The sequence below is a fragment of the Agelaius phoeniceus genome, chromosome 24 (assembly GCF_051311805.1).
Source record: "Agelaius phoeniceus isolate bAgePho1 chromosome 24, bAgePho1.hap1, whole genome shotgun sequence".
Taxonomy (NCBI): Eukaryota; Metazoa; Chordata; class Aves; order Passeriformes; family Icteridae; genus Agelaius; species Agelaius phoeniceus.
The window spans coordinates 320,362-332,141 of NC_135288.1; the positions used below are offsets into that span (position 1 = coordinate 320,362).

The 11,780-nt window shown below is 48.2% G+C and overlaps 1 protein-coding gene across 4 annotated transcripts; it reads left to right on the forward strand.

Annotated features, from left to right (window-relative positions):
• Positions 1-284: 284 nt before the first annotated feature.
• On the forward strand, positions 285-9,698 carry YBX1 (Y-box binding protein 1). 4 transcript variants are annotated; one of them, XM_054647849.2, is made up of 8 exons: positions 287-615; positions 960-1,023; positions 4,369-4,402; positions 6,458-6,547; positions 6,763-7,065; positions 7,419-7,498; positions 7,589-7,866; positions 9,328-9,698. In XM_054647849.2, the coding sequence occupies exons 1-7, from the start codon at positions 459-461 to the stop codon at positions 7,833-7,835; spliced, it is 975 nt and encodes a 324-aa protein (XP_054503824.2). In that variant the 5' UTR covers positions 287-458; the 3' UTR covers positions 7,836-7,866; positions 9,328-9,698. The 4 variants fall into 4 exon arrangements, with proteins under 4 accessions (XP_077046245.1, XP_054503824.2, XP_054503823.2 ...); XM_054647848.2 differs by having other exon boundaries at positions 288-615; positions 9,323-9,698; XM_054647850.2 differs by having other exon boundaries at positions 291-615; positions 7,601-7,866; positions 9,323-9,698.
• Positions 9,699-11,780: the final 2,082 nt, after the last annotated feature.

The following is an 11,780-nucleotide window of genomic DNA, read 5'->3' on the forward strand; positions in this document are numbered from 1 at the left end:
CTTCCCCGTTCGTGCCCGTTGAGGGCGGGAGAGGCGGCCGGAACGGCCAATCAGGGGCGGGGGCGGGGACCCCGGGTCGGCCGGTGAGAAAAGCTAGCTTGGCAGCCGCGGGCGAAGCAACCAATAAGCGCTCGCTCCTGAGGAAAAGCAGGTGTCACCGCCAATAGGCTTTCGGTGGGGGGCGGGGGCGGGTTGAGGAAAAGCCAATGGGGTCGTTCTCCGTTTAACGGGCGGGCCGGGTGGCGAATTGCGGCGCGTGCGGGCGGGGCGCGCGGGGTGGCTAGCCGGTGCGCGCCGCCATTGTGGCCAGTTCGATCGGTATCGGGAGCGGAGAGCGGAGCTCAGCGAGCCCGGAGCAGGGAGCAGCCCCCCCCACGGCCGGCCTCAGTCACCATCACACCGCGGGAGGCGGCGCAAACAGCAGTCACCACCACCGTCCGCACCGAACAGCCGCCGCCATGAGCAGCGAGGCCGAGACCCAGCCGCCCGCCGCCCCCGTCCCCGCGGCGGCCCCCGCCGCCCCCGCTGACTCCAAGCCAAACGGTGGGACCGGGAACGGGGGCAGCGGCCTGGCCTCGGCGACGCCTCCCGCTGGCGGGGACAAGAAGGTCATCGGTGAGGGCAGCCTGGGGTCCCGGAGTGGGGTGGGAAGCCCCGATCCCCTGCCCCTCCCCCGCCATGGCTGAGGGTGGCGCGCGCTCCCTTCCCCCCCGAGGGGCGGTGCGCGCCCCCTCCCCGCCCCCGGCTCGTGTCCTCGCTCGCTAGCTCGCGCGCGCGGCGGCCGTTAGTCGCCCCCCTCTCCTTCGCCTCCCCGCGCGCCGCCGGCCCCGCGTGCCGGGTGGGGGCGGGGCGGCGCAAGATGTCCGCCACGCGGGGCCTTTGTGCGCGCGCCCCGCCACGTGCCCCTGACGCGCCGCTCCCTCCCCTCCTTCCCCTCTTCACTCTGCCCCTTCCCGCAGCAACGAAGGTTTTGGGAACAGTGAAATGGTTCAACGTGAGGAACGGTTACGGCTTCATCAACAGGTGAGCGCCTAGACGCGGCGGGCCTTGTTACGGGGAGGCCCGGAGAGGGGGGCACGGCGCTTGTGTCGCGCGGGTGACAGGCGGGGCGGGGGCGGCGGTGCCTTTGCCGCCTCTCGCCCTTCTTGCTTAGAAGGAGCTGATGAGATGCGCCCTCTCTCCACCCCGGGGTTTCTGACCCGCTCGGGGCTTGCCTGGTTGGGTTTTGAGTCCTTTAACCTAGGCAAGAGCTGCGCTCTCGAAGCGAGTCTGTTTCCACGGCGATGTGTCTTACATTATGGTTCATCCTTTTATGGTGTTCGGGTTTTTTTTTTTTCCCCTTAAGGATATAAAAGTACACTGGCTGTCAGCACACGCAGTATTTGTTTAAACTGCTGCGTGAAGTTCAGTCAATGTAAGCAAAAATTGCTTTTAGCACTTGGTAGTTAAAACACGCTCTAATGAGGACACCCCCAACATGCAGGAAAATGAGCAAAAGGAGCACAGTTCACACAGTCTACTGCCACACTCGAGTGTATGGACTGGTCTCATGAAACAAGTGCCTAGAAGATTCTTGTTATGACAGTAGTTGATGTGAAAGAATAATTTGAACGCTTTGGGACTTATTTAAGTACCTGAAGTAGACCTGTCAAGGAGAGGAAGTGCTCTGCAAACAAGTTTCTTAAAAATGGGCAATTCTTGGCCCCATTAGTTGGGGGGGCCTCCCCGGAGTGTTGCCAGAGCTGTTTCCCTTAATTCGTGGTACTTAAACTTCCCAGTCTCAGAATGAGGTTGCATACTGGAAAATCCCCCTTTAGGCAAGCAAATACAGTGTTTTTATTGGAACTTTTATTTATGTTTGGTTTAAACACTGCCTTTTGGAACTGCCTGTTACTTTATGAACTAGTCTAAATTGTCTGTCAAGCTCCTTAATTGGTTTTGTGTCTGCAGCTTTACAAACTTGCCTCCCAGTCTGCCCACTTGGCATTGTTCTTCATGCCATGCTTCAGCTCCCAGTGTTGAGGAGTCACCAGTGCTGAGAGCTGTCGTGTCGCTGGCCTTGGAAACGCCTCCCAAATCCCAGCCACAAACCCCACCTCGAGGGAAGGCTTTTCCTGTTTCCTCGGCAGTGAAAATGTTCTGTGATGTCAGTCAAGCAAGGAAGCAGCAGCAGCTAGTTGAGACATCCGAGTAGTTTCCCCAGTCATTACTTTGGCAGCTGTTTAATCCCTGAGGTTGCCATTTGTAATGAGAAACTCAGCATGATCTCGTATTATCAAGAGATTAGAGCCTGGTAATTGAAGGGGAGGACATTTCCTCAGCTCTGGAATCTTTGCTTGGCTGTAGGGAAGCTGTGCAGGGGCTCCTGCCCTTGCATGGCTCTGTTTTAGCCAGGTCTGCTTTCAGATAAAATGAGGCTATGGAACTGAAATGAGCTTTGATGTAGTTGCATGCTCACTTCAGGTATTTCCTGTGTGTTCTTAGTGTTAGAGGTGTGATTCTGTTCCAAAATAGGAAGGAGTTTGAATTCTGGGTCTTTGATGGTTGTTTCTTGTGTTTGCCAAAATAACAAGTGGATGTGCAAAAGCCACTGGCTTGGTCTGTGCCATAGCTGGAGCTACACTGTCTGGCATGGTATTTGGTGCCCTGCTGGACTTGGCATCTTCTTAGTCTGTCTGCTTGTCTGTTTCCCTTTTTCTAATATATTTTAGTGGATAAAAGATGTGAATGGAAGAGTGGCATAGTGCAAAGATCAGTTGAATTATTTGTTTGACTTTCAGAATGGGTGTTTCTCTTGTACCCTTCCAAATTTTCTTTGAAAAAGTGATGGTCCTGTTGTTCCATCATCCACATGACAGCATGCTTGCTGCTTCCAGATGTGCTTGCTGGAAAACAGCATTGGGAGTGATGTGGCCAGTGTCATGAGGCTGTAAAAATGACATGGTGTGTTTTTCACTTGATTCAGTGAGCTCTGTGTGACCTTGTTAGTTGTCCAGCCAAAACTCCGATGTCCTCTTGAATGGAAACTGCTTTGCAAATGGATTTTAAAAACAAGTATTTGGTCTGGTTGTCCAAAATTCAACCTGTAAAAAAGTACAAGGCGTCCATATTGTGAATGAGCACTTCCTACCACTGTTTTTCAGCTGAGGCCGAAAGAAGGTGCTCAGCATTTTTACTAGAAGCATGTTACTATTCTCTTGTGAAGGTTTTCAGCGTTTTGGGCATTATATTTTGAAGAAGAGTCTTTCAGCTTTGGCTTTGCAAGGGCTTCTGAGTGCTGCTTTCTTGGGGCTTTGGAGATGACATAGGAATGGCTCTGCTTTTTGGCTGCCTTTTCCCAGTAACCTTTGTGGTCTGTAGGCATCAATTTCAAGAGGAAACAAGGGGACTTATTTTTACTGGTGATGTCTGATGGAATAGCTGTAGCTTGGATGGAGTTTCTGGAAGAAGTTTAATTGTCAAATCTCACTTTTTAAAGCTGGGAGTAAGGAGCACCTGGCTTTATCTTACTAAAAACCATCCCAAGTATTCTGTTTCCACTAGCCATGAGCACTTCAGTTCAGAGCATGTTTTTCACACAAGCTTACTTATGTCTTTAACTAGGAAATAAAAGCCATTTTGCTGTTGATTCAGGCTGTTCCATGCTGTAATGAAACTTAACACTGCAGTGAGGGTGGGTTAGTGTGGTGGGAGCTGGAGTGCTTCAGGAGTGGGGGAGATGGCTTGTGCAGCCCTAACCAGCGCAAGGTTGTCTCTGTTGTACCTCTTCAGAGCAGAAAAGAAACTCCTGACTGAAGCTGGTACTGAGCTGTGGTTGTTCAGGCTCATGGCAGTTGCGAAAGCTCTGCCAGGGTCACGCTGAAGGATCGGTGCTCTTGGGTCCTTATAGATACAGAACTGAGCTCTTTTCTGTTTATTGAGAGGGGAGACCAAGGCTTGACCAACTGTGCTGCCTTCATGGGCAGCTGATGTTGCTGTTCCTCAGGTAAGTGAAACACTGAGGCTGAGGGGTTGTGAGGCTACAGTGGCAAGGGCAGAGCTGCTTCCAAAAGCTGCAGTAGCCAGTCTCCCACAGAGCACTGCTGGGAGGGAGGGAGTGAGTGTTCAAACATCTCTGATGATGGGATGTGAAGGATAGAGGGGTGTGCAGCAGTGAGGAGGAATGTGCCTTACTGACCATTCAGCATGCGCTTTGCACTTTGTGTAAGCTGATCTCTTTCCTACACACAGTAGGAACTAGTTTGGAGCAGGTTGAGCAGTAATGCTGAAAGCCTGTTATGATAGATCTGCATTTTGCCTTTGTACCAAACAACTGAATTTTTAATTTACTGTGCATTTTATTAAGTTCAATTTCCTGTTGTCTTGCAGGAATGACACCAAGGAAGATGTGTTTGTCCATCAGGTAAGATTTCCTTGAAACTGAAACATATTCTCTCTCAGAAATTGCCTGTTCCTGACCCATTTAAGTATGATTGAAGTTGTGGAAGAGCCTTGCCTTTTCACTGTTACTTAAACACAAACAACTGATTTTTGGTTGCGTTGCAAGAAGAACCTGCTTGCACTTTGGGGTTTTGCACATCAGCGAAGTGGGCTGAGGTTGTACAGTGATGAGAATTGCACTCGCTGCTAGTATGGGCTGGGGATAACTGCTTGGAGTTCAGTCATCTTGTGGATTCATGAAGAGGTTAAGTAAGCATCTGGAAATAAATGAATAGCTTGCAGCAGGGAGAGAAATTAATTTAACTTAGGGATGAAGTGACAATGAAACTTTTTTTCCTAGGCAGAATTACAGATTTTATTGCTATAGGCTTTCCATGAAAGTCTACCAACATTTTAGTACAGGCTTTTCGATTTAACTGATATGTATCCTTAGATATGATGTATGGCAAATAGGTAAGCCTCTGGAAAATAGACCAAGAATGCACACAACACCTGTGTCTTACTTTATGGAGCAGGTTTGCCTTGGTTTAGTTCTTTGTCTAATTAAGAGGCTGTGATCAGCAATTTGCTTTTTGCCCTTTCTGGCTCAGGATCTCCTTAGTAAGCAGACCACAAAAAATTCTTAGTGGAGCCTGCTTTACTCTGGCATTTAGGAGTCATTCTTTTGTCTCAAGTTAGGGATATGCTGCTGATGTTAACACAAAGGAAGGGAAAAACAATGCCTGGAAAGTGTTTTGGTTTTATAATCTCTCAGCTTCATGCTTGTTCTTTGTATGAATTACCAGCTTTTAGAGGCAGTGGTTTGTGAGAGGTTATACACACCCTAAGGGGAGTCTTTCAGACCCGATGGGCACATAAGGCCACCTGTAAGTGACCTTGACTTACTGATTGTGTTACAGGACTTGTCATGTAGCTGGTATCTATGTTTCTGAAATAACAGTTTGGTAATGATTTGTTTTAGTGTAATATTTTTACAATTAAGCCGTCATAGGGCTCTAATCAGAAAGAAATCAGGTTGTTTGAGAAGTCTAGCTGTGTATGCTTTTCTCCATTCCTGTTATATACCTCAGGTGTCACAAAAAGCTGTTGGACTGGCTGCTTGTTGTAATAAGGCTTTCCTTAAGGTTACTGAGACTTGTGGGCATGTTTTCCATTGATTTTGTACAATTTAGGCAGAAGAAATCCAATCAAATTGTGTGGCAGGAATTTATATTAAAGTTGTTACACTGTTACTGCCCTTCATTTAAAGTGTTCGATAAGCAGGACATGCCTGAGGACGGTGTGTATTGAGTATTAACTTCTCTGCTGAAGATGTCATCCAGTACAGCAGAGCACTGAAAACTGAGTCTGTTCTAGTAATGTTGTTTGACAGGTGGGCCACTGATACAGAGGATTGTCTGGTGCTGATGCCTGGAAAAGACCAATCCTTGTTGTGCAATACACAACTGGAGTAGATTTAGGATTAATTGGTTAGACCTGGAGTAGAAACTATGGTGTTGGAAGCCTTGGAGGAGGAGATCTCTTGATACCTGGCCATTTTTATGTTTACAGAGTATGGAACACAGAAGCTTCTGTGTCCTGTGGTGTGTGGGAAATAAGGAGGGCTGGAAATCCAAGAGGGTGATTGGAAAGGCTGTGATATATTGATGTATAGGCATCAGAGGAATGTATAACTATCATAGTGATGTTGAATTTTAAACTCTGATTATAGGAGTGCTTTAGCCAGTGTATGGTGTGAGAGTTTTCCTCTTTGTTTTCAAACTGCCTTTTTAGCCAGCAGACAGCATGTTGACAGGTGCTTCCAGTTAATGGTAAAGCTGTTGCGCATTTCAAATAGTCAAGAGCATAATACACGTACATTTTATGACTTCCTGGATTTTCCCAATTATTCAATTGCTTTCTCAGAAGTACAGGTCTTTCTCCTCAGATAAAGAAACTTGAGTATTTAGTAATCTTAAAAAAAAAAAAAAGTCTTCCTTTGTATTCTTATGCTGTGCCTGCACTGTTGTGTTGTTAGACTGCCATAAAGAAGAATAACCCCAGGAAGTACCTCCGCAGCGTAGGAGATGGAGAGACCGTGGAGTTTGATGTGGTTGAGGGAGAAAAGGTAAACACATCTCTCGGGTGTCAGAGCGCACATGGAAAACTCAGGTTGCAGGCTTTGGTGTGGTGCCTGTGGTTTGAGTTGATGCCTGATGACATCCAAGGAGGTGAATGGTTTTTCATTTCTTCACAATGTGGATGTAAATGTTTGCTCAGTACTAGACTTATGCTGTAGCTGGTGGGATGGTGACTGTTTCCCTAATGCTATTTCCACTCTAGGGTGCGGAGGCAGCCAATGTCACAGGACCTGGTGGAGTTCCAGTGCAGGGCAGTAAATACGCAGCAGATCGTAACCATTACAGACGATATCCACGTCGTAGGGGTCCTCCACGCAACTATCAGCAGAACTACCAGAACAGTGAGAGTGGGGAAAAGAATGAAGGAGGAGAGAACATACCAGAAGGCCAAGCCCAGCAACGCCGTCCCTATCGCAGGCGGCGGTACCCACCTTACTATATGCGTAGGCCCTACGGGCGTCGTCCACAATACACCAACCCTCCCGTACAGGGAGAGATAGTGGAGGTAACATTTGCCTGACATATGATGCTAAACGGGCTTGGTTGCTTTGGAGCAGGGTGATGGGATGCACCTTTTGACACTTCTTGTAGGTACTCCAGCTGATTTTGGAAAGGTTTGGCAGTAGCGTGAGATGAAGTAGCTGAAGGTCTTCATGTTATAGCTTCTAAAAACCAGAGTGTTCCAGTTTGTATGATTAAGTGGAGGATTCTCCATCATGTGTGCACCTCTTCCCTAGAACTGCTGTCCACCTTGACTGAACTGATGACCTTCCAGCTGCTTTCTCACAGTGTGACAAGCTGTGGAGTTAGCACATTTCTGGTTGGGGCTGAGGAGGTCTGTGGCCTGATGTCTTGCAGGGTGCTGACAACCAGGGTGCAGGAGATGGCAGACCAGTCAGGCAAAACATGTACCGGGGTTACAGACCAAGATTTCGCAGGTATGCTGCAGATCAGCTGCTGGTTTTAGCCTTGTTCAGCAACAGAGCCGGGACATGGTGATGCTCAGGTGCTGCATAGTTAAAGCCTAGCTTGACTTTCAGGGGTCCTCCTCGTCAAAGACAGCCTAGAGAGGATGGAAATGAAGAAGATAAAGAGAACCAAGGGGATGAAACCCAAAGTCAGCAGCCACCTCAACGTCGGTACCGCCGTAATTTCAACTACCGACGCAGACGCCCAGAGAACCCTAAACCACAAGATGGCAAAGAGACGAAGACAGCCGAACCACCAGCTGAGAACACGTCCGCTCCCGAGGCTGAGCAGGGCGGGGCTGAGTAAATACCGGCTTAACATCTCTACCATCATCCGGGTGCGTGACAGGAGCCTGGGGATGCCATTTGTTGACTTTCTTTTGTTGCTTTTTGTTTGTGCCTTACAATGTTTGGACTCTTCTTGCTCACACATGCTGTAACTGATCTGTGATTGTGTCTGCAGAACTGAATTGTGAGGCTTTGTTGCATCAATGCTGACTGATTGGGAGGACTTAGTTACAAGCTTCAATTGTCATTGATGGAGTACTGTTACACCTAAAATCTTGGCTGTGTGCAGTAGTTCAGGTGCACAGCAGTCTCTGCTCACCCAGAAATTCAAGCAGTGCAAATGTAAAGACTTGAAAGTAGTCAGGAGAAGCTGGGAATTACATGCTGGGATTTACCTAGCTCCATCAGTGCCTGTGCTAAATCCCTACAGGGAGGTGGATGGCATTGAGACCTTGGCATCCATTTCTACAAAGGTGATGCAGAATTAGCAGGAGTGTCTCAGGGGCAGCTTTTTATCTAATCAAAGTGCTGGAAAAACTGGTAGAAATTGTGGCTTTATCAGAGCATGTGGGAGTTGTGTTGCAGTGCTAAGATGTGGATTCTGGAAGGGTTGTGTGCAGGGCAGGGGCCAGAGGCTGGGTTAGTTGCAAGGGAACCTGTTTGTGATTGAAGCTTGTTTGGTGCTGACTCCTGAGAGACAGTTCTGCTAATTTGGGAATATTTTCATTGCCAAAACTCTACTTGTTCTGCATTTCTTGTCACCCATGTGTGTATCCGGTTCATTTTGTTCCTTATTACTTGGAGGGCAGGAAAGTGAAAGAAGCATTTAGGCTGTAGTGGGAGCAGTCTGTGTGGTCACACTGATGGGATGGACAGGGGCTGGAGGAGTTGGGCTGGGAGACGGCTCAATGTTGGCAGCAGCTGCAGCCTCTCCCAACTATGGGAGCTTGGGGACTTCATCTGCATGGGCTCTACTGCTTCATGTTCCACTTGCAGATGGATCATTCACTCACTGTCCAGACTGTGCTGCAGTGATCTCTGTGCACTTTTGGTGAACATCTGCTGTATCCTAGTATTCATCTTTGTGGTCAGCACCTCCTGGATGAATTCTTAGAACATAGGCTTCAGAAGAATATGACAAAGTCACCTTGGTTCCTCTTGCTGTCTGGTAGCATTGGAAAATACTGGGTTTAGTTTCTGTGCTTTGAGCAGTGGCTGAATGTTAGCAAAGCCTGGTGGAAGCAGCCTTCCCCATGACGGGAGGGATCCCTGTGGGTTTAAGTTGACTGACTCTTTGGAGTCCTTGGCATTGTTCCTTTGCAAAGGTGGCTGGTGTGGTTGTGGGGGGTGGGGTGGACAAGGAGAAGTGTCTGGTGAGGGTTGCGCTGTGAGCTTGTGACAGGCAGCTTAGGGTCAATTTTTGAGTTGTGGGTGAGCCTTGGTACACAAAGCACCCCGTAACCCTTTGACACCTGTCTGATCAGCCTTTTTTTCCCTCTTTTTCAGTTTAGTCATCAAAGAAAAGACTTCAAGAAATGAAGAAGAAAATGAAATTCCAGCAATAAGAAATGAACAAAAGAATTGGAACTGAAGACCTTAAGTGCTTGCTTTTTGCTGTTGACCAGATTACTAGAACTATCTGCATTATCTATGCAGCATGGGGTTTTTATTATTTTTACCTAAAGAATTCTCTTTTTGGAAATGATAAACGCGTTTTTTAAAAGCCTGGTTTTTCTCAATATACCTTTAAAAGTTTGTAAATTGTTTCATATCTGGTCACGTTGAGATTTTTAAGAACCTCATTTTTAATTTGTATGAAATATACGCCTGATTTTTTCAAGTCAAACTGCAAGCATCTGTTAATAAAGGTCTTAAAGAGTTACCATGTGTGCTTGGGTGTTTTAAAGGTTTTCAGTATTCATAGAAGGTTTGGGGAAAAAAATGACTGCTTTACTCTTTAGGCATACAGGCTGGTGGGGTAAAGCAGAAAAGTTGAAGTAAAAAAACCATTGGAGGTGCAATTGAGTCACATTGGAGAATGATGGGCAGCCACAGAGGGGTGGGAGTTTCTAGTGCTAGCCCAGTGCGTTTCCAGCTGTTTGCTGGTTGTGTCCTTGCTGGAATACAGCACTTGCAGACCTGACTTGGTGTGATGGTGCTTAAAAAAAAAGGGGGGAACCCTCCCCCAAAAATGGTAAAATCACACATTGGTTTGGGTTGGAGGAATGTGGAACCTTAAAGCTCACCTCATCCCATCCCCTGTCAGTGGGGCAGGGACACCTTCGTACTTGCAGCTTGCAGATTGGGTTGCTCCAATCCCTGTCCGGGCTGGCCTTGAATACTTCCAGGATGGGGCAGCCATGGTTTCTCTGGGCAGCCTGTGCCAGGTTCTAGATACCAAAAAAGTCCCAAACTTGCCATTGGGGCTGTGCTATAGCACAATTGCTCCATGAATGCACTGCAGAGCCAGCTGGGTGCATAAGCATGGAGATGGGGCTGTGCCTTATGACAAAACTGGCTTTGCCTGCACCCCACTGCCATGGTGAGAACCTGGTGAGTGGGGGCTGCTCCCTCAGCATGGAGCTCACAGCTGTGCCATGTCTGACAACACCCGTTAGAACCACTGCAGAGCACCTGCAGGAGGGGGTCGCTGTCCAATGGCAGTTTTTGGGACCCTTCTGCATACTAGTGAGCTCTGTACTCCTTAAGAATTTTCCTGTGGGCTCCAGTGTCCCAGTCATCCCAGGTGTCCCAACAATCCTAGTGCTCCAGGCTTTGGTCTCTACGCCTGCTAATGCTCACACGTGCTCATCCCCTGGCTGTGCCATTTGTGAGCATCCTGCCCTCCAGACACTGCTGTTTGACAGCACAATCTCATCTCTGCTCCTTCCTACCACTCAGTGTTTGGATTTTCTCCTTTCCCAGATTCCTGGGGTCCTGGGAAACAGGACAGACTTGCCCTAGACATTCCATCTTGCAGAAGTGTGAGAAGCAGTGCTAAAAAGCAGCTTTGCTGCCTTTTGACTGCATGTGAGGGGGCAGATGGCTCAAGAAGACCCTTACAGCTCCTCTAGGTTTTGGATGCAGGTGCTTTGCAGCCTAGCTGGGCTGCAGGAGTGGGACTGTGAGTCTTCACACCTGTCTGTTTTGGGGACTGACTGCCCCTGCAGCACCATCTGCTTGGGCCTGGAGCTTGACTTTCCTCCTCTCAGGGTGACAGTGCCAGGGAGATTCTGCTTGGTTTCCCTGTGCTGCAACAGTGTCTGTGTGCTTAGCTTGGGGTGAGAAGTAAGGGAATGAGGCCACAACCAGTATTCAGTAATTGAGGGTGGTGGGGATTGAGTTGGTGGGTTTCAGGTTCTGGTTTGTTTTCATAATGGTTTACAAATGCTGAAAGATAATAATTCATTTGGAAAACAGAATTCCCATTTTGTGTGAACTTAAAAACCACACTCTTAGTAGAGCATCTCCATCAGGCTTCAGACTGACTCACCTCCTTCTGTGTATGGCTTCGGTCTTCCTTCATGATCCCCTATGAAAACATGGATAACTAAGTATTCCAGACTCTTGGTTTTACCCAGTTTTTGAGCACAAGCCTCGTACCGCCCTGAGTCTGAGCCCAGGGAAGGTTTCCAGTGGGGCTGGTGTGGGAGGGCTACCAGCCACATGGAGTCAGTGCTGCTCTGTGTGGAAAAGACTTCCCACTGAATTCTCCCAAAGCATGGGCTGAGCAATGTCAGAGGAATTACTCTGCCCTCAGTGTCCTGACAGCTTTTCCAGAGAACAGGGGCATCTTTCCTTAAAGAAATACTTTTCTGGGATTTATTTTCATTAAACCTGGCTGGAAGTGGGGAAAACACCCTTCCCTGGCTGACTGCTGCAGTACTTTTGCTTTTAGCAGTCAGCTGGCTACATCAGAACCTGGAAGCAGCTGCAGAAATGTCTCAGTACAGGTGCTAGAGCT